General features: G+C 36.5%; 1 protein-coding gene across 1 annotated transcript in view; it reads left to right on the top strand.

Moving 5' to 3' along the window:
- ASCC3 (activating signal cointegrator 1 complex subunit 3) overlaps positions 1-19,451 on the top strand; it is a 228,484-nt gene that overhangs the window by 59,053 nt on the left and 149,980 nt on the right. The window contains exons 11-13 of the mRNA XM_080938316.1: positions 378-542; positions 7,123-7,299; positions 7,821-7,892. Coding sequence (XP_080794442.1) covers positions 378-542; positions 7,123-7,299; positions 7,821-7,892 — 414 coding nt within the window. The remainder of the gene's footprint in view (positions 1-377; positions 543-7,122; positions 7,300-7,820; positions 7,893-19,451) is intronic.

Below are 19,451 nucleotides of genomic sequence, written 5' to 3'. Positions count from 1 at the left end.
TAAGGTTGTAGCTGAATTTTAAGAGGAATGACTACAGAGATCTTGAAGTAATCACACCAGACTTTCAGCCTATTTGTTAAGGATAGCTTAACATATAAGGAGAAATTGTAAACATTCTATTTTTTTCAAATGAGAATATATTAATATAATATATAAACCTATATTAAGAAAAATGAGTAATAAAGGCACTCAGCGTTTAGTTTGTACTTTTAAAGATTGTGTATTATGACTTAGTAGGAAAAATATATTAGAATTATAATCAGGTTAATGTTGATAGTTGTAATATATTAGCATGGAAATGTTTTTTGATTGATATAATTGATTATTAAGCTGTACAACTTTTCTGTTTAGTTTGTTTGCTATTTCTTGTGTTTTAGATGCTTGTGACCACACCGGAAAAATGGGATGTAGTAACAAGAAAGAGTGTTGGGGATGTTGCACTTTCCCAAATTGTAAAACTCCTGATTCTTGATGAGGTTCACTTGCTGCATGAGGACAGAGGCCCGGTGCTGGAAAGCATAGTCGCAAGGACACTGCGACAGGTAGGAGGCAGTTATAAACGTCCGTCTCCATGGCATCCTTCATGCTCAGCCTCTCCCGCAGAGACCCAGCCTCTTCTGCCAGCACCAGGACTGTGGCTGTCAGGGCACACTGCTTCCCGCAGCTTCCTGGCCTTCTGGACACCGTTCTTCTCACTCTGTAAATTTCCCCTCTTGTTTCCTGTGTCTTAACTTTTTCCTTCACTGCCTCTTCAGCCTTGTTTTTATCAAATGTTGCATTTTACAAATATTCCTTCAAATATTTATTACAGTTTTATTTTTCTACTCAACTTTTGGAAATGCTGATCTGTATTGGCTGCATACCTTCTATTTTCCAACTATAAAGAGATGGTGATTGCTTGAATGTAACCATAAATACTATGCTTTATAGGTTCACCAGTTACTAAATGGTTGTTTCAATATTAATATTTACCATCTAATGTTAATAAATATATAATATTTAATAAATTTTGATACTTGAAACTACTTATCAGACCATCTTTATATCTAGTTTTTCTTGTACGACTGCACAGGTAAGTACTGTATTTACCCCATTACTCTTGTCCCACCATCGCTCTTATTCCTGCTCTATCCCTCTCCATTCATGGCTTCTTTCTCTGAGTTCATTTAGTGTTGGTCACACGCGTGTGTTCTTAGGACTGAAAATGTAGAATTGGATAACAAATTGGGAAGTTTATTCCTGGGGAAGGCTGATTCTCCCATTTGCTCAAATTTACTTTATTTTGACATCTGCGTATCCATAATTAGGTCTATTAGAAAAAGAAATTTTAAATCTAAACGTGAAGTTCATTTTTACCTACATACATCTGAGCTCCTTAGCCTGAAAGTAATTTTAACTGTCATTTTACTCACCAGAGTTTTGACTTCAAATGAAGTCAGGTGTGGAATCTTCCATGCATGTCATCCTGTTGGCACTCAAAAAGTTTCACATTTTACAGCAATTCGTATTTCAGATTTTCAGATTAGGTGTGCTTACCTATCCTGTGTGTGTGTGTGTGTGTGTGTGTGTATGTGTGTGTGTGTGTGTGTGTGTCTGTGTGTGTGTGTGTGTGTGTGCGTGCCTGTGTGTGTAGCCATGCCTGTGTTCTTAGCTGTCTTCATGTAACATGTTTTTCCTTCACTTGCAGAAGCCACTGTGTTCTTCATATTCCCAGGTTTATTACTTTCTTTTCCGTAAAATTCTCCACTAATTTAAGTAAGAGTCTTATAGTTCACAAATGAAAAATATTTAGTATAGATCCATTTAAAATTTTCACAGAAAAGGGAAATACCAAATTTTCAGAGTTGATTTTTAAAGCAAGTTTTAAAATAGAGTTTTTCTGCAAATGGACCATAAATATCTGGTTCATTAGTTATTTGATTGTATTTTAAAACCTCTTGATGCACTTAAAAATGTCATAGTTTGAATAAGAATCCCCGTAGAATCATATATAAGCGTGTTTAGTTATCGGGAGTGGTAGTGCTTGAGAAGAACTAGGAGGTGTGGCCTTGCTCTAGGAAGTGTGTCACAGGTGGGATTTCAAAAACGGTTCAAAAGTCACCCAGACACAGTATCTCATGCTGCGGCCTACACATTTGAATGTAGAGCTCTCAGCAACTCCATGCTGTCCAAGGTGATAATAGACTAGCCTCTGAAACTGTCAGCCAAAACCAGTTAAAATGCTTCCTCTTATAAGAGTTGCCTTTGTCATGGTTTCTCTTCATAGCAAAACAACAGACCAAGACATTTGAATCTCTTCATATTATCATTACCTCATTTCTTCCTCCAAACACTATTCTAGATTCCTACATCTTAGTTGCTTTTAAATTCATGCCTTTTTCTTGAATTGTTGTTGTGTGTGTGATTTTCTAACTGTATTACTACAACCTGATACATATGTTGTGTATGTATATGTATATGTGTGTGTATGCATGTATACGTGTATGTATATATGTATGTTATGTGTGTGTATGTGTTTTTAGGGATAACCATCTTGTATTGGATAAGCAGTTGGTGTACTCTTTCCTGGGCTTGACTTATTCTCTCACCCTCCACTTTCCTTAGTGTGCACTCATTTGTCTAGGATTGAAGCTTGTGAGCATCTCCTTTTCACATTAACATATATATGTTTTGGTGTGATCCTCGATAGGTCATTTTTAGGCAGCCATGTTGACATTTTATGAGTATAGCTTCTCAGTTCTAGGAGACTCAATCTCAAAGAAAACTCCCTCTGGCTGGCTAGCTGGTGTCCTTGCCACCAGAGCCAACTCGTACTGTGCTGCCCAGGAGAGGTGTGGGTACACTCTCTAGCCTGTGTTCCAGCAGGAGCAACTCTGCCTATCTTGTGCCTTGGAGTCAGCTCTCCCACACTGCCCAAGCAATGACTGGGGTCAGTACTCCAGGGTGCCACCTCTACTGAGGGGGTGGGGCCAATTCTGAATAGTTCTCCAGCATCAACATGGCCCCAGGAGGAAGCCCAGATTTGTTTCTGCCTGATGGTAACATGTAGACATTATTAAAAATTCAGGCCTTTGGTTGTTGAATTCCCGGGTGAAAGACACATACACAACCTTTATATTTAAAATATGCCATAAGCAGCACAGTCACTGGACATCTGGCTTCCCGCCATACAGTTAGACTCTCCTTTCCCATAGACGACCCTGGGTGAGTAATATTTCTGTGTTACATCTAGGCTCCCTTAACTTCAATTGAGCAGCTCTCAGGGCCTTTGTTTTTTGTTTTTTTGTTTTTTTTGTGGCTCAGCTAACCCATGGCAGCTTCTCCCTTCTCTCTTGTATCTTCTTCTTCCTGACCCCAAGCCCGCAAAACCTAAACATTGCCTATGTCACTATGGCCAGGTATTGACTGTTGAATCTTTGTTTACTAATCACAGTTAACTGGGGCAGGGTCACTCAGTGTCTTACTTTCTAATCATCTTGTCTGTGGGGTGACTTTTCTTGGTGACCTCAAATTAGCATTAGAAGCCAAGCACCATTAAGCCAACCCACTGCAGTAATAACAGACATCCACACAGACCACTGCTGCTGCAGGCCCATCGGCCTACACATAGTCCCCGAGCTAGGAGCTCACCATGGCCTCAGGTGGCATAGCAAGCTACTAACATCAGGCTGTTTATCACTACCCTCACGTCTCCGGTTCAGCCTCTTTTCTTTGTACGCATAGCGTTCATTCTGCTTCTCATATTCTCCCATTCCCCAGCACTTACACACTCATGCAGGGGTGCCCCGATCTCCTGTGTAGCGTCTGGGCAGAGGTCATCGTGGTTGAGTGTGGATCGTCTTAGGCATGTTCCACCTGAGTGGAGCCCTGTGGGAGTTGTCTTGGGCATGGTCTGCCCCTAAGAAATTATTTTAAAGTAGAAATAAAAATGTGGAGAAATATAGAACATGTAAAAATCTGAGTCTGTATTTCTATTAGATTGAAGACAGATCCTGAAGGGGATATGATTCGGAAGCATGTGCTTCTGTAGTTCACTTCAGAAAAGCTATTCTGTGGAAACAGTAGCATAAGCTCAAAGAAATATGAATTCCTATAATCATTGAAGCTTTCTTTTAAAAATCAAAGTTGGAGACCAGCCAGAATGTTCTGCAGCACGGAATGATATGCTAAATTGCATTCAGTTTCTCCTACAACATACTACATTGGAGGCTTAAAAAAAAAGTGAGGCACATGACATAGAATTCAAAAAGATATTCAGGTTACATTCTTTATCAAACAGGACTCTGTCCTGTTTGTGGAGCAGGCTAATTTTATGGGAAGAAAAGGTATACTATATATACCTTTTGCATTCATTCACTATTTTGTTTAGTGAACTCTAACCATATGCTTGCTAAATAGTTCCAAGCACTATGAATTTAATGGTAAAGAAAATAATGTTCTTGAATGTTTGGCTTTAACCAGGCATAGAGTGAGGTGTGTCTGTAATGGCAGTTGCAGGAAGCTCAGATGGAATTGGAGGAGAATTTATGTTGTATCACATTTCAACATGTCAGCATCTAAATGTGCACACAATACACCTACATCAAGTTCAGAGACCATAAAGCTGAGTGTGTTATATAAAGACAGGTATTATCTAACACAGCTTCAGAAGAGCTTCAACAGTGCTTGTGGTTGTGACACAGAAGACACATTAAAGGTCTGTAACTGCTTCTGCTCTCCCCACAACCTATCTTCCTCCAAGGCCTGCTTCTGCCCCAAATTTTACGTCCAAGAGTTTGAATAAGCGTTTTACATCAAAGGTGACAATTTTGATCCTGGTTTTGTTTTTTATACTTTATGCCTTGATAGTAGATATTGGTGACATTTTCACAGAGCTATGATGCGTGAACACATGCAGTCCAGATTTATTTGCAGTGAGCAACCTTATGGGTCCAGTCCATTAAGCTAATAGCATTCAACAGATGAATGCTTTCTTGTAATTGTAGTGTTTTAGAGGATGAACAGATATTATCTACACACTGTTAGAACGTGTGGTTATGTATTCACCGTAATTTAACTAGCCTGGCTTTTAGCTTTTCATAGTGGCAGGAAGAGGCATGAGGTTCGCCCTCAGTCCTCCCTGTGACTGTGTACACTGTGTTATGCTCGTGGTTGTACTACATGTAGTTTGGTTTAGAGAACATATCAATGTACAACTTATTCCACGCGCCCAGTGTCATCTCCATAATGTTACCAGTTTTCAATTGTTTTCTACACCCTGCGTAGATACTAAAATTTACTAAAGGCTGGTCATCTCACTTTGACGTCTACCAATCTGTCAGCTACTGTGGGTTCCAGCCACTGAAAAGTATTTCACTTTTCCCCTTTCTTTATAGCACATTAGCCCTGAATTCTAACTGTCACTCAACTTTCTTGAGAAAGAATGAGAGTTGTTTTTGCCCCGTGTGCAGTTAAGACTTCTAAGTGACAGTTACTGGGTTACTTCATTCTTGGTCACATTGTTTAAACATTAACAAATATACTGTTCTTTTATCCTGTCACATGCCACTTGTTGAATTAAACTTGTCATTCTGCTTTCTCCACACTAAGAGGAGGTGCCTGAAATAAGCATGTGTGCTCCTCTGTTTATGCTTTGTGCAGTTTTAGCATTTATCAGTGCTTAATATCACAAAACTAGCTACACTTTACTCTTTCAATTTCTGCATTTCCCACTAGATTTTAATCTCCTTGACATAAATGTACCTTTGATTCTCATATCTTCCTAAAGTGCCCACGACACTTCATATTAAAAAGCATGTTCCTGTTTGTTTCTTGTGATTACTGAACGATTCCGGTAGGTGGTAGTGTTGTCCATCATACTGAACGGTGACTCCCGTTCATGCGAGTGGTGCTGGAAGCTAGTCCAGTTCACTGTAACCTCTGTTTCGGGCAGGAATTAAAGGCTGGATTAGGGATAACATTCACAACACACTTGGCATAATGAGACAATAAGATAAATATATAAGAAGTTATAAATTATTGCACTTACCAACAATAAATCAATACTATCACTTAACTTTTTTCAGCAAAGACACACACAGACTGTCTAAAAGTGAATGTTATAAGGTAATAGTTATAAAAGTTTACTAGAGAAAGTCTTGTGTTCTCTTAGCACCGTTCCCACCCACACCCTAGAAAGTTAACCCCCTAGTTTCTGCGGTAAAGATAAAGAAGAATCTCTAAAATGTGGTATTTGTACTGTTCACCATGTCTCTTCATAACTGGTTCACATTGTTCGGCGTTCATTCATTAGGGTGAAATCTGAAATGGGCTCTTGCTGCTTTATATAACGTTTTTTAATGAGACTAAATCCAGGTTTGATATTTCTTCTCTGTATTTGTATGCAACAGTTTTCACTCAGTGACATCTGTTCTTGATCCTCACATTTGTCTTTCGAGTAGTCTCTGTGGGGGTGTGTGTACTCAGTACTGCATCGTCTGATTATTGTGGGTTATGCAGTCATGAGTGACTCCATGATTCTGGAATTATGAAGGTATCCATAAAGGTCTGCTTTGCTTATTTCATTACATCTCCAAAACTGAACATTGATCATACTTACTAACATTGATCATACCAACAAAATGATGTATGTTTATTATCAAGTATATGGAATATTCTGACCATTCTTTGATTTTTATTGCTTTACACATAATATAATTTGACATTTGTTTATTTGTTTGCTTGTGGGAAGTTTAGTAATTTACTTTTAGACAATTATGAGGATCAAGCCCAAGGCCTGGCACATATCAGGCCGACTCTCTACCAAGGATCTAAATTTACAGCCCCAGTTTTTGAAATTTATTAATTTCATTGTTTTAAAGCTCTTACAGTGATTTAATGTCAATTCCATAAGTTCTAATGATAGTAAATAAGGACTATAGTGTGTGTGTTGGGGAACAATACCTGAACTTAGACATGCTAAACAAGTTACCCACCACTGAGCCACACATCCTAGGCCTATATCTATTATGCCTACAGCATTAGATAATAAGACCTCTTTGACCTCACATCTATTTCCTGCACTATAAGTTTTATTTAAATTTGATTTAAGTTAATAAATTCCTTTTGAAACTACCCATACAGGTTGAATCCACACAGAGTATGATAAGAATCCTTGGATTATCTGCAACCTTACCCAACTACCTTGATGTTGCTACATTTTTACATGTTAACCCCTACATTGGGCTTTTCTACTTTGATGGTCGTTTTCGACCTGTACCTCTCGGACAGACATTTTTAGGGATTAAAAGTACAAATAAGGTAAGAGCTCATTTTGATAGTTGTACTTCTAAAAGAAATATTTTATTGGCTTACTGTCGAATACATAATTGGGATTAAATGCTATCCAGCATCCCTTCCATAAAATACAAGTGTGGCTTCAGATGCAGTTCAGACACATGTCTCAGTGCTGGGAGCAAAGTCTTCCTACAGAATGGTTCTCATGGTCGGTAACAGTATTTCAACATGTACTTTAGCTGAAAGGAAATAGGGGGAAAATAGCCTGAAGCATGAGGTTCTTTTAAAAAGTAGAGTACTTTAAGATGTATTCTAACATGTCTCTAACTTTTAAAGTTAGACACTAACTATTAAAAATTAGCCTTGAACTCTGAAACTGTGCTTGAAGTACTTTGTGTCTTTATTTTAATTGTTCTAAGTTAGATAATTTTATTTGCTGCTTTTCGATCCTAATTAGTCTGAAAAGCTTTGTACTATAATTGGCAAAGTTTCATTTGTAGTTTTATTGTCTAATTTTATAATTATCATGTTTTAAAATCTTTCAGATGCAGCAGTTAAATAACATGGATGAAGTATGCTACGAAAATGTCGTGAAACAAGTAAAGGCTGGACACCAGGTACACTGAGCTTATGTTGTTTCTAGTTTTCATTGTTCTAGTTTATTAGGTAGTATATGAATCATGTAAACATACCTAAGTGATATTGATATCCTGATATTGGTAGGTCATGGTATTACCATTTTATTAAGTATTTAAGAAAAAGGTTGAAATTTCTGTTTCTTTAAATATTTTTAAACAGCACAACCTCAAAGCTAAATTCGATTCATATTTTTAAATATTGTTAAGGTTTTCATGATGTCACTTTTACTGTTTTCATTAAGTATGTTTGAAATGTATTTAATAAACTTTGTATTGTTTAATTGTGTCTGGAAATTGAGAAGTTCGAGTATGGGATGTAGCTCAGTGGTAGATCAGTGTATTCGAGACACTGAGGTTCATCCCTGGCCAGAGGCAGTGGGGAAGAAAAGACTTAAGCAGTGTTGTTCTTATTAACATCCTCAAAGTACCAAATTCTTTAAGGAAAATCTGGAATGAGAAAACAACTTTTAGAAATCAACCTTTTTTTTTTTTGGTTGTTGTTGGGGCTGATCTTTGGGAAAGATTGATATGATTTGACTGATTGTTGTTAGAGACATGTTTCTCTATGTAGTCCTGGCTGGCCTCAAACTAAACTTCCTGTGAGTTGGGATTCATACCCAGCTGTGTGATTTTTACTAGAAGAGTGCAGTTTATTTATTTAGATAGCACTTGTCTTTTGTGACTTTTTTTCTGACTCTTTGCAATTTTTATTTTTTAAAGGGTTCACCATATCTATTCAATGACTCATTTTCATTAGACAACTCTAAATCATTGGTAAAAATATACAATAAAAAGATACTTAACTTATTTTTCAAATATCTTAATGGCTCTATATTTAGTTTTTCATAATTTTAAAACTTGCAGAAAACTTTGTTTTTTGAGATTATAATGTAATTTCAACGTATCTGTTTTTTCTTCCCACAGATCCCTTCTTTCTTATTTTCAAAGCCATAGTCTCTTCTCTCGTTAGATATTGTTACATGCACTTATGTATATGCACAGGCATAAGTTCTCCTAAGTCTGAAATGTTGCTTGTGTGTATGTTTTCAGATCTTCAGTTGGTGTGCTCTTCCCTGGGGAAGGCCACTTCTCCTCCGCTCAGCTTTCCTCATTTGCCAGTACTTCTTAGTACTACTGTTCATGCCTCCTAGGCTTTTCCCCATCTACTTTTGTGTGTCTGTTGTGTGTTCGCATTTGCTTAGCTCCTGTGTAGACAGTCTTGATGATGAGGCTTTATGTGTACAGCTTCTGATATGACCAGGAGATACAACCTCATAGCAAAATCCTTGGTACCTCTGTCTCTTTACTGTCTTCTGCAGTGTTTCCTGAGCCATAGGTGCTGGGATGCTTTGTAGACATGTACATGTGTCCTTGGGACTGGGCTACTCCACGCTCCTGTTTTGGTTAGTCATGCTTTTATGCAGTTATCTTGGTCTGTTTCAAAAAGAAAACCTTACTTTTGTGTGCAGAAGAATCCTCTTTCCAGAGGCTGAGACATAATGCAGCTGCTGTGTATGAGATGAGTCAAGACTAAACTAGACCCAAAGTTGGTAGCAGCCAGGGAACACCCTTGGAGCATGTTGTCTTTCTTAAAGGAGTACCAAATTTTCTACTAAGCTTGATAGAATGAAGTATTGAGAATTTTTGTCTGATTGTTTAAACTTAGTTTATTCATTTTATTTGGAGAGCTCAACATTTCCTTATTTGGCTTTTTATTATTTTGAGACAAAAAATCATGTAGATAGGATGCCCTTGTATTTCTGGTCCTCCTTGGCATTACCTCTCAAGTGCTGAATCACAGGTACCACCCTACTATTCTTAGTTATCTAACGGAGCGCTACCTGCACAAGAGACATATTCACTCATACTTAAAGAATAATAAAGATTTTAAATGTATCTACTTGTTTTTCATAGCTTCATTGTCTTCAAGAAAGAAAAAGTCTACTTAAATTCTAATTTTCAGATGCCATGTCGATCTACTTAGACTTTAAATCTGACCATGTGCCTAGATACTTCTTTTTGATACAAGGAAAAAAATGAGCCTCAGACATAGTAAGCAGTTTTTCAAGGGCATAGAGCTACCTAAGGTTAGCTCTGTGGCTGAAGCATAGAAATTTCATTCCACATTGTTTCTGTCTCACAGCTGCACCGGATGGGTAAATACCTGACAGAATGCAGCTTGAGGATAGAAGGGTAGTTTGTTATTGTCTTTTGTTTTTGTCAGGAAGCTCAAAGGATTACAGTCTGTAATATCAAAGATACGGCATTTGGTTCGTTCACATTATCAACTAGGGAACAGAGAAAGAGGGTCATAGTTTTCAGTCTTCCTCCTTTCTCCCCCTTTATTCTTAGAGCATGAGATAGCCCCTCCCACAGTTGGGATAGGCATCTCTGAGCTTGTCTGACAGATCTTCCTAGATGTGTGAGTATGGGTGACTCTAGTTAATCAGACTATGACAATTTTTTGTCACAGTTATTAAGCTACTTAGCTTAATAGCTAATTTTCAATTATAAATTATTCCTTCACTGCTAATTGTAGATGTTTTCAGCTCTCTATTATAAATGATGGTGCTTATTTAATCATATTTTCATTCATTTTCTTGCTACTTTTCTAAGTTTTTATTAATCTATTTCCTAAAGTGGAATCAGTAGAAATGCTACAATTTGTCATTTTTGTTAGATCTTGTGTTTTCCAAATAAATAGAAACATTTTGTGGTCTAACAACAGGCCTGAGAGTGTAAAAGATCCAGAAGCTTAAAAACTAATGAAATTTCTTGATGTAATGTTGATAACATAGTTTGATGTAAGGTTGTGACCTAACAGAGGTTTTTTTTTTTGTTTGTTTGTTTGTTTTCAGGGTTCTTTTTTTGTTTTTGTTTTTATTTTTTGGCCACTTATTTTTTTTTTTTTTAATTTTATGGTATTTAAGACAAAGTGGTGTTATAAGAATGATTTTTTTCCTTTTGATTGGCAAGTATTATCTTGTGCATTGCTTACTGTAATTTTAGACTTTGCTTTAGATGCACTCACTTTTATTAGAAAAATGCTACCTCTCGAAACTTTTTGTTTTATTCTGTGGCACATCACACACATATCTATGTACGAGGATGTAAAGAATCACTACTTGTTTGCTACAGAGTCACTTGTATTCATCTATATATTTACATTTTTATTTCATCTGATGGCCTTAAAATCCCTGTATTTTTTTTTTATCTTTTTAATCTATTGTGTTTTAATTGTTGAAAAAATAGGATAGGCCCACGAATAGAAATAATAGCATTAAATATATGTTCTGTATAAAAGTCTTCAGTCTAAATATTGTTTTTAGTACGTCTTGTCCAGTGTTCTTATAGAATTTTGTTCAGTAGGATAGATTATACCAAGAAAGATCAGCTGTAACATGTATTGTCATTTTCATAAACTTTGTCATAAATTCAGTTTGATTGTGATTTTATTGTCCTCGTAGATAGCATGTTGTTAGTGGCGTGGGGAAGACCAGAAATAGGAATGCACTAGAACTTTTTCCATTGGTTGATATTTGCCTTGAAGTCAGTGCTTTCATATTATAAACATTCTCCTGGGAAGATTATAGGTTCTTACATTAAACCAGCCATAAAACAGCTGAGGGTTCTTTCCTAACACAGCTGGAGAGCTTCATTCTCTTTACCTCTTTGTGTTTTCCATACTATGTGAATACCAATGGGGAAAGTGCCCAAAGCAAAGTTCTTGTTGTATCTGTCTTTTAAAAGGATTTGTCCATTTAATTTTGTGTCTGTAAGTTAATATGTGATGGCTTAGCTTGAGAAGGGGCAGCATTCTACTGAATGCCACTGCAGTGTGGCTACTCTGACAGTTGCACTGTGGGTATTTAGAAAGCAAGGAGTTTATTTTGGAAGCTGGAGCTGGCGATTTCAACAAGTTCAGCAACACGTGATAACATTGCAGTGCTTGGCTTGTCATTTTAGTCTCTCTTATTGCAACTGTGTATGAATTCATTTTCAATGGCTTTCAGTCCTCAAAAGTTCTGCTTTTTCCTTAAGAGATACCTTGACTATGAACTGTTAACATCTTTAATTTCAGAAGGTCAGCAAAGAGCAGTACCGTATAGTGGCTGTTCAGTAGAGTTGCTAAATTCTGTTTTTCCCTCATGGTTAAAGTGGAAGTTAGTTTCTCTGTTCTCTCCAACTGTCTTTGTATGAAGTTCCAAATGATAGTTTTAAATATGTGAGTTTATATACATCTGTCTGTGAAAAGTGAAGAATATGTAGTTCAACCTCTTAGAAAAAGTGGACGGACACATTAATTAATCCTGCCCACTTCTGATTGGAAAGTATAACTGTCTGGGCTTTTCTTTCTGGGAGACTTTCTACCTAAAACGTTCATTGTGCTTGCAAACATAATAAGTTATAGAGTTGTGGGTGGATCAGTACTAGTTAGCTAGTTATACTGTAAGATTTGTTCCTAGAATTCTGACACAGGCACATTATCATTGAATAGCCAGCTACTATTCAGTGTGTGGTATGCCTTTCCTTGTTAGTAAGGAAACCTCTAAATTGTAATTCTGTTTTTCCCTTTAACTTAACATTCCCTATAACTTATCAGTTATTATGCAGTAGTAATAAATATGTAAAACAGTCATTTCTAGTCCAAGATAACTAACTGAACTGCCCTATGTCTACCTCATGCCTCCCACATTTCCTAGTTTAAGACTATTGTGAGAAGCAAACAAAACTCACTTCACTGAATACGTCTAACTTGATTTGCTTCCTTTCTGTGAGAATGTCTGGTGGTTTGGTTTCTCTCAGTACTTTGTTTTTAGTAGAGCAGCTACTTTTCAGATCTTTAGTAAGATTGAAACTGAGGCAGGGTTTTTTTGTTTTGTTTTGTTTTGTTTTGTTTGTTTTTTAAAGTTGCAGATTTTTAGGCAACAAAGAGGTGTTTCTGCTAAATAGTTAACATTTTCTTCTTAATTTTTTCTGTTTGAGTAAATTAGAAAAGAGAAGTTCCCCGTTCAGAAGCCGTGCTGATACTCCCTGTCCATGCTTTATTCTGTGGTCAGTACCCCAGTCATCTAAATATGTGCATTCATGTACTTAATGGACTTTATGTGGAGCTGTGCCTTAGAAGCATTGAGAACGGTAGGAGGCAGTTGTGTTCCACTCAGGCATGTGTTCTGACAGATGGAGAAAACCTTTCCCCGTTGATTTTCGACATTCCTGCTCTGCAGGACTTCAAGCTCTTCTTGGCTACTGGGAAATTAAAAGTTGGCGATTCAGCCTTTAATTTTGATCCATCTGCTCAAGCTAATGAGACATCTCATTTGTAAGCTTCTCTTTGTGTTACCAAATGCAAGTACAGCTTTATCATTGCTCTTCATAATTCACCTCCTCCTGTGTAACTTGTAGAATGGGAAAATAATTGATGCCTTAATTCTTTCGAGATTTTCTTTTTGTACAAACTTTGTTACAATGATAGGAAGACAAATTAGGAACATCCCCCAATTTATATATATATATTGTAATATATTTAATAAATGACATTTTCTCATCATTCCAAAAGTAAAATCAGATCCTTATTTTGTAGCTTATCCAAAAATCTACCTCCTATTTGACAGGAGAAAAGACTTTGTTAAATAGGACCCAAGAGCTTCAGCCTTGGTTTAAAACTAATCAGTCTTTATTTATTGTATATGTGCATCTGGCTCTCTTTGCCTTCGATGTTTACAAGTGCCTTTATTATGAATTATTTTTAAAACGTCTTAAAATTGATGAATAACTAGGTAGATTTTCTGTCTAAAGAGAATAATTTTGAGGTGTGTGTACATGTGTATACATGTGTGCTCATGGGTCTACATGGGACCACAGAGGTTAAAATCAGGGGTCTTTCTCAGTTCTGACTATATTTTTTGAGACCTTGGAGTTACACATTTAGCGAGGTTTGCTGGCCAGGTCAGTTCCACTTGTGTATAACTTTCAGAGTGGGAAATAATCGATGCTTTCGAACCCACCACTGCCGGCCGCAAGCTGGGATTAGAGGGTATTGCGCCGTGCTCCGGCACACAGTCGATGGAGCTGGGTTTGTACTCCGTGTTGCTTACACTGTTACATTCTTACATTCCTGCACTCACTTTGATGATGAAAATTAGTAATGGCTGACTTCTTTGTCTATGACAGCTTTCATTCTCTATATACAACCATCTCTGATTCTTTACTTTCTGTCATGTTAAGTCATTTACAGTCATTTACTTGTGTATGATTTTGGATGCTGCTTTCTTGGTTCTCCCTGACCTCATGAGGGGTTAATCCTAATGTCATATATAGGCAAGCTTCTTAAAGATACGTTTTCATTGCATAAATATCAAAGATATTTTTCCTTAATCTTTACTAAAAAAGATGGCAGTTCACAAAAAAGTCTAGTTTCGCATTAGAATAATTTGCTTAAAACTTATAAGCTTAGAATTTATTAACATTTCTGAATGTAAATACTATATAAAATAGTTTATAATTTATTACATGCACTTTTTATAAACAAATGGTATCTTCCCTAAAATTAAGGAGAACAAATTCTAGAGATTATTCATTTCCCCATTATATCCTTAATTTTGTACTCTTTAAATAGACTTTATGGTGAAGACCTTGGAATTAAAAGTTGAATATGCAGTCACTGATAATTGGATACTAACCCCAGAAAGCTCTGAACACCCCAGAAACAACTCACAGACTCTGTGAAGTTCAAGGAAAAAAAAGAAAGAAAGAAAGAAAAGAAAAAAACCATTAAGTTTACTCCTTACACACCAAGAAATCCTTAACTAATTCCAGGTTACATCCTGTTTTACATGTACTTTATGCTCATTGTAACTAGTAAGATCTTAATGCACACTCAAAACTTATTTTTTAAAAAAGGCCAAGCAATGACAAAAATGTATCCATATACTTTTATGCAAAAATGCTTAAAATTTGTACATTTATCTTTGTTTTTTTTTTTTAAATAAAGTTCTTCAATTAAAAAAAATGTTGAAAACACATTAGCTTTCCATTTGGATCAAATGCCAGATGGTTTTATAATTGAGATCAATATTTAGTTAATACGAAGACCAGCAGAATATCACCACCATAAAAGAAATATCTAGTGTATAATTATGAAAATTTACTGGTTATACTTCAGTTTAATTTATTAGTTACATTTTAAACCTTGTAACATTGATTTTTTTTTCCTAGTATGTTCATTACTAGACAAACCTTGTCAGCACTGAAAGGCTTGTTTTTAATACTGAAGAATGCTTGTGATTAGCCAAGATAAATGACCCATTTTTACTAATTCTCTCTGGGTCATTATGCATTCCTTCCTCTGTGGTAGCAACAAAATGTCCCTTGACTCTCATCCTAGAAAATATGTAAAAATTCTATTTTATTAACGTAAATTTCCAAACTGAAGTTTGTGAATTTCCTCTCTTATTTTATTTTGAATATTCTTATAGTTCTTTTTTGCTTTGAACAATTATTTGAAGAGCAGTTGCTCGTAATTCACCATAATCAAAACAATGGTAGACAATAGTAATGCTTTTCAAGATGAAAACATTATCTGGATAGTTGTGCTTAGTGTCTGTTTTTACACTACCAAACTGAGGATAACAAACAAGATAAAAACCACGAAACAGAAAACCTGGTAACAATTGCCTTGTACCTTATCAGCAATATGGAATTTTATGTTTTAGGGCATTCTGCTTTTCACCCTTCCAAAGTCCAGTGCTGGTGGTGATAACAGAGTTTTATCATAAGTCCTATATGGGTTTTGTTTTGGAGGGGCGTTGTTGTTGCTTTGTTGTTGTTGATTTAGTTTGTTTAGTTTTATGGTTTTTATATAGGAAGAATTTTCTGATGACCACGAAAGTAAAATATTATGTGTAAAGGTTTTGTCTGTTTTCTTGTGGCTCAGACTATCTTTGAACACTGTGTTAGTCAGAGTTCCATAGAGTCACAGAACTCTCTCTATATATGTACACAGGTATATACAGAGAGAGACTCATTCCATAAGTTCTGTAACATGGATGGATGGGTGGGTGGGTGGGTGGATGGATGGATAGATGGATGGATGGGTGGGTGGGTGGATGGATGGATGGGTGGATGGATGGATGGATGGATGGATGGATGGATGGACGGACGGACAGACAAGGGTATTTGTTAAAAGGACTTACAGGCTCAGCTAACTTAACAATGGGTATCTATGAATGGAAAGCCTAAGAATCTAGTCCCACAAGGCTCAGTATCTCAGCAGGTCTTTTGAAGCTCGAATGCCAGTTAAGGAATGGATGTGAGAGCAAGCAAATGAATAATGACTGCTTCCTTTTATATGCTTATATAGACCTCTAGCCATAGGCCAGGCCTCAGGATTTGGATTATAGGTGTGTGTCTTCCAACCTTAAGATCTGGGTCAAAGGTGACTTCCTACCTCAAAGATGCTGACTAGAAGTAGAATTACCCACTTCAAACTAAACAGCAATCTCTCACACGTGTGCCTTCCATTTCTGGATAATTAGTTCTTTCCAGATATAGTAAAGTTCACATGCAAGAATAGCTTTCAAAAATACCCAGTGTATGCATCCTTGAATGTGTCTAATTCTGCCTTCCTCTCCCAAATTCTAGGATTTCTGGTGTGCACCACCACACTGTGCGTTGTTGGGCATCAAGCCCAGTACTCCATGCATGCTACGAAAGCACTGTATCAATAGAGCTACATTCACAGAACCACACAAAGATTCCAGAACCACCTACAGATTTTTTTTTTTTTTGTTTCTTTTGACATGTGTAGAAGCATGTGTGTGGGAGATGTTTATGTATGTATTTATCTGAATGTGCATGTGAAGCTAGAAGTTGGCATCAGGAATCATCCTCAGTTTCTCTCTACTCTATTCATTGAGACAGAATCTCTTAGTTGAACCCAGATCTGGCTAATCTGGCCATACAGCTTGTCATGGGAATGTGCTGTTTGACTTCCAAACCACAGGAATTAGAAATGGTGGCCATGTCTACCTGATATTCAGGTTCTAGGGATCCAAGCTAAGGTCTTCACAGTTGCTCAGCAGGTTTCTTAACCATTAAGCAATCTCTCCAGCTTAGAAATTTTGATTTTTATGCTTAGTTTTGTTTTCAAGACAGGGTTTCTTGGTGCAACACTGGCTGTCCTAGAACTAGCTCTGGAGACTAGGGTGGCCTCCAACTCTCAAGAGGTCCTGCCTGAGATGTCTACTGAACAGTGGGGTTAAAGACATGTGCCACCACTGCCTGACTCTGATATTACATGCTTGAAACTCTTCTTACACTGCCCATATTAGTCTTAATATATCCTTGTATTCAAGTGATTTGTGCCATGCTCATGAGAAACTAAAAATGCAGAAGTGTGCCACTATGCTTAGCTGATTTGGTTTTTTTCTGGCCCTTATGATGATCCAGATTGTTTTTCTCTTTTTTGAAATGTCTTCAGCCATGTTGTTTCTCTTTCATTGTCTTCTCTAATTGAATTACCCCTAGACCCTTCTAACTCAGCATTTTCTTGTGCTTTCATCATGTCTAACTTATGACCATTCTAAAAGTAAGTCAGTGGATTTATATTATCCACACAGACCTCTCTTCTGATCTCATTGTTTCTCCCGCTGGACATCTCAGTGGGATGTATCTGTACCACATATATAATCTTCCTTGTAAATCCAAGTTATTTTCTTAACTCCTTAGATCGTCGAGAGAGAGAAAGGACTAAAAGTTTAATTCCATAGGCTAAATATAAAAATCATCCATATCTTAATATCTCACCAGTGCCTGTTTATCTTCTAAGAATCTTCAAGCCCTGCCCATTTCTCTCCATCCTCTGGCACATCCACACACAATCCTAGCAATCATTAGTTGTTGCAGGACTGCACCGACAATTTCACTTATGCTTTATGTGTTTGTCCTGGCTTTTCTGGTTTCTCTGCATTCTGCAGCTCCCTCAGAGCTTGGGAGACTGTAAAGTATCTTCATGTCCCACTTGAAATGCTTCCTTATGTGTATCACTTTTGCTATTGTTACACCTAGTCCTGTCTGTCAGAAATGCTACCTTATCTTATTTCTTTGAATTTAAGACATCATCTGACATAGCTTCTTTATAATAATTAACATTTGTACTACAGATAATCTTATGTTACCATGGCGTTCTTTTATCTTTATTTCTTAAACTCTTGAATAGTTTTGAATGCTTTTAGCAATTTACATTTTAGAAAGTGGAGATTTTCACTATTCCCATATACAGTGTATAAGAATACTCAATTATTATCTTGAAATTTTATATATAGCAATATCTTCATAAACGGTAGTTTTCTCATTTACACAAAGAATGCTTCTTATGGAAAATACGAGTACTAGATTTTCTTCAATGCTGGTGAAACCATTGTCTGATGATTAATGTTTTCCTACAAGAGCAAGTGAGTGTGCTGATAAGAAAAGAAAGAGTAGCAAGATGCTTCCGTACGTGAGTCATCCAGCACTCTGCCCATGAGCTGCGTTTAGTTATCTTCTCACAGCTCCAGTGTGTGTGTGTGTGTGTGTGTGTGTGTGTGTGTGTGTGTGTGTGTGTGTGTGTGTGATATGCCTGAATGTGTGTATGTATGTTGGTAGATGTGTGTATGCTGTTGTTCTCACTTTTGTAGTTGCACACTACAAGTTCTTTGCATTGAGAGAGTGCTTGCCACTGTCCTGTTGAGCTGTACTTTCTCTGCATCTTGCCAGTGCATTACTGTGTGTTTGCTGATGTAGTATGGGAAGGAAACATAGCTTATTTGTATTTTTTAGGTTTTCAAAGATTTAATTGAGTTGGATAAAATAATTCTGCCTCAGAAATGAAATATATTTGTTTAAAGAGGCCTGGTGATGATTAATTCAATAAGGCTGACTAAGAATGTATATCTTCTTACCTAATTAGAAATAAAAAATTCTAGGGACTGGAGAGATGGCCCAGTGGTTAAGAGCACTGACTTCTCTTACAGAGGTCCTGAGTTCAATTCCCAGCAACCACATGGTGGCTCACAACCATCTGTAATGAGATCTAATGCCCTCTTCTGGTGTGTCTGAGAACAGCAACAGTGTACTCACATACCTAAAATAAATAAATCTTAAAAAAAAAGGAAGTCAGACAAGTCTACCTTTCAGTAAAAATCTATAAATTGATTATATTAGAAAATTATGTTTCAGTGTTTAAAAATCATAGTGACTTTTTCCCCTAAGGATGAAAAGAAACATATTCAAAGAAATCTTTTAGTGGTTTTCTTGAAATCAGAATAGTTTTTATAGTGTTTCAGTATAATGCACTTCCAAGTACAGTGTAAGAAAGAAATTGTTATCAAATAGTTCTTTAATGAAATATATTTATATAATATAAGGTAATGTGATAGTTGGTTTTTCTTAATTTGTTCTGTACAATAGATTATTTGTCAGTAACAAAGTAAAGGAAATTGGCTACTTTGTAGATCAGTAAGATGTTTTTCTTTGTGGTACTATTTTATAATAACA

The sequence above is a fragment of the Micromys minutus genome (assembly GCF_963924665.1).
Source record: "Micromys minutus genome assembly, chromosome: 25".
NCBI classification, from domain to species: domain Eukaryota; kingdom Metazoa; phylum Chordata; class Mammalia; order Rodentia; family Muridae; genus Micromys; species Micromys minutus.
Note: the sequence above shows the minus strand (reverse complement) of the source record. Positions and strands in the feature narration are given on the sequence as shown.